The 3,194-nt window shown below is 36.1% G+C and overlaps 1 protein-coding gene across 1 annotated transcript; it reads left to right on the forward strand.

The window, feature by feature from the left end:
- LOC105442774 lies at positions 1–2,826 on the forward strand. The gene is made up of 3 exons (XM_030973279.1): positions 1–256; positions 1,603–1,727; positions 2,268–2,826. The coding sequence occupies exons 1-3, from the start codon at positions 22–24 to the stop codon at positions 2,739–2,741; spliced, it is 834 nt and encodes a 277-aa protein (XP_030829139.1). The 5' UTR covers positions 1–21; the 3' UTR covers positions 2,742–2,826.
- Positions 2,827–3,194: the final 368 nt, after the last annotated feature.

A 3,194-nucleotide genomic window follows, 5' to 3' on the forward strand; every position in this document is an offset into this window, starting at 1 on the left:
TTCTCTCCCTCATAATTCTCAATGAATGGAACAGTTATCCAGGCTAAAATCCTAGAGAGGAAGAGGATTGAGCATCCGGACAAGAGTCGTCCGTTGAATTATCGTTTCTTGATCGGCTACCGTGTGGAGCTCCTGACCGTGTTCAAGGGAGGAGATTTCCTAGGAGAAGCTGATGAGATATGGGTCCAGTCTCCCGATGCTGGTGGACTCTGCGGTGTTACTGGATTAATCATTGATGATGTATATCTACTATCAGGTAAATCAAACAAGTATTTAAACTGATTTAGTTCTTTGCAGCCCTATATTTGATGTTTCATCACCAATCAAATTGTAAATCACTGGCTGCTATTAAAGTGCAATTTGTATGTTCATTTTTTCATTGTTTACCGTAATATACTAAGTAAGATTACTACACTTGATAAGGAGGTTGGATATAGTTTAGTGCTTTACCTTTACTCATTAAATTTGTTTATGGGATGAACACTTTGCTATTAAAATTCAGAATTTTTTCCAGTTTCCTCAGAGTTTTGAAATTACAGTCCCAAACGTACGCAAAATACTCTCACCCTTGCCCCCCACCCAAAAAACCCTTCCCTAAATGAGTCTGCTCTGGCTCTCTGATTATTTACCACAAACATAGCCTAATCTCTCTCATTTAGGGGTATACTCTTGAATACTTTAGCAAAAATATGCCTAATCCATTACAAACTATCATTAATCACTCTCGTCAAAAAACATACTTTAATTAGGATTTATTTTTTAATGCTAAATGAGTTTCTATTTTAGCTCGTAATTGCAAAGAATCCAATAACCCAATTTCAGAGAGAATGTCATTTGCTGTACTCAGATTAATCGTACTTACATAAATCACTCCATTATTAAACTACCAAAACATTCAGATAAACATTCAGACAAACAATGAATGTTGTTCAGATCTAGATTTGCACCAGACTTGAAATATATCTGTCATATAACCTGTTTTCCTCTTGAAATCTACTGAGCTGATCTGGAAGAATCCTAAATTTAGTCTCCTGGAATCAACAAGACATACAATACAATACATGAATCATATCATTTATGCAAGAATTATTAAAAAAGATATCACCAGAACCAAAATCATTACTAATTTTCCTTTATCAGAGTTTTCAGAAAAAAATAAGAGATTTAAATTGCAATATAATTATAAACAAGCAATTTCAAGATTTATATATAAATTTGATGTTTTATAATTCTCTCAAATGTGTAGATATTTCTCTAACAAAGTTGTCAATTTTATATTGTATAACGGGTTCCTAACGGTATCCTAACAGTAGGGGAGAAAAACGTCTTGTTTTGTAGAAATCTACTTTAAATATGGTCTATTGGAACAAACTTCTCCAATGATTGCAATCATTTCTACAGAATTTTTTTCCTTCCTATTCTTATTCTGTCAATATTTTGGATGGCAAGAATTGAAGATTTCAAGTGAAATTTACATTACAAAAAGAGATTTCACTACATGTACACCTTCGAGCTAACAGCATTCTTACTGAATTTCTTAATACCTTATTTGATCTTCCCTCATTTTAAAAACCTAAATTACAATCTTTTTCCTCCCGATAGGTCGTATCAAACTGGACCTTAACTACGTGACATACTGTGATATGTGGTTCGAATGGGATAAGTTAACTGAGGAGCAACTAGTCGGCCTGACATCTAAATACAGCAATAACTGCGCCGATTGTAGGGTGAGTTGATTGGTTGGATTATCATATACCCATTAATGATCATCTTCATTTGGTTGAAAATTGCTAGGTTAGCAAAGAGCAGGACAATTTTCCAAGCCTGTAAGATGTATCATGGAATGACTTTCCATGCATGATTATCAAGAGTGAAGATCAAGTACTAGTAGTCTAGATCCATCAAAGTGTATTAACAACATCGTGAGGGCTGATTGCACAATCAAAGAATTGCTATGAGTGTCAGGACATGAGTGCTATGGCAGGTACCAAGTAAGAGATGGGTTGCACTGAGCATTGCAATCTCTTAGCATATTGATCCTTTTCTGGTCTTAGTTGATTCCATGGCACCTATTTTATCACATGTGATTTGTGAATTTATACACCTGAAAATCAAAAATACACTGGAATCAATTAACAAAAATACCCCTTTAGATATGTGGCACAGGTACATAAGTTGAGTGGTATGTTAAGATTTAAGCAGCATCACATAAAAAGTTCATTCAAGAATTTTAATTGACTTTATAATATCTTTGAATTCTCTTTCAGATAAGAGGCGTAATTGGAATCATCAATATAGACACTCATTCCGAAGACAAATATACAGCTTCATATGTGGATAAGTCCCCTCTTTGGGATGACGGAAGTTGTCGTTACAACCCTGTTGCATCTCTCTTCTACAAGTCGCACGATTGTGAGACGCAGTACAGCCACTGCATATGGGCCAACGACACTTGCCTATGGGAACCTTCAAGAAACTACAACCTTTGCTACAATGCTCGGGAAGCGGTGTGGAGACATCGCAACAAAATGAAACGCCTAGCCGCCGATGTACCTAAAACTAGACCACGATGCAAGAGTTCCGCGACGAGATACATAAGGCGCTGTGCCGCGGCCAAAGAGAGGAGAAGACAGAAGAAACAGGAGAGAAGAGAAGGACAAAGGCCACCTGTCAAATACCTTCAAATTTTACTTAATGGAACTAGAACAGCACTGGAAACATCAACTGCTTTGATGGAATGATGATTAAAAAATAAAACCCCAGAGATGGACTGTTTCTTTCCCTGTTCTATTCTGAATAAAAGGTACAGTATCCTTGCATCTGGGAAAAAACAACTTCTGATGACTGTTGAGCCTTTTATTTGGTGTGGCTAGTTCTCTGCAGTCATTGTCCTCCACTGACAAAAGTCCTGACTTCAAAGTTCAACCAAACATTGTATCTAACACATTCAAAAGCCCCATAGCATACCTAACCCTAACCTTAAAGTTCAGAGCAAATGTCGATTGAGTAACATTTGTCAGATCACCTAGGAAGAATCAGCATCAAGTTTGTGTTTAAAGAACAAGCCCTTGGATTCCTTGTCTTTGAAGTAAAAACAAAAATCAAAGTCTTGTTTCGCTTTCAAACTTGAACTTTGCCCTGTTTCATAAACTTCTTGTCAATAACAAATTTTAAATTTCTATGACAAATTTGCT

This window comes from Strongylocentrotus purpuratus, unplaced genomic scaffold (genome assembly GCF_000002235.5).
Source record: "Strongylocentrotus purpuratus isolate Spur 01 unplaced genomic scaffold, Spur_5.0 spur5_scaffold_6, whole genome shotgun sequence".
NCBI classification, from domain to species: Eukaryota; Metazoa; Echinodermata; class Echinoidea; order Camarodonta; family Strongylocentrotidae; genus Strongylocentrotus; species Strongylocentrotus purpuratus.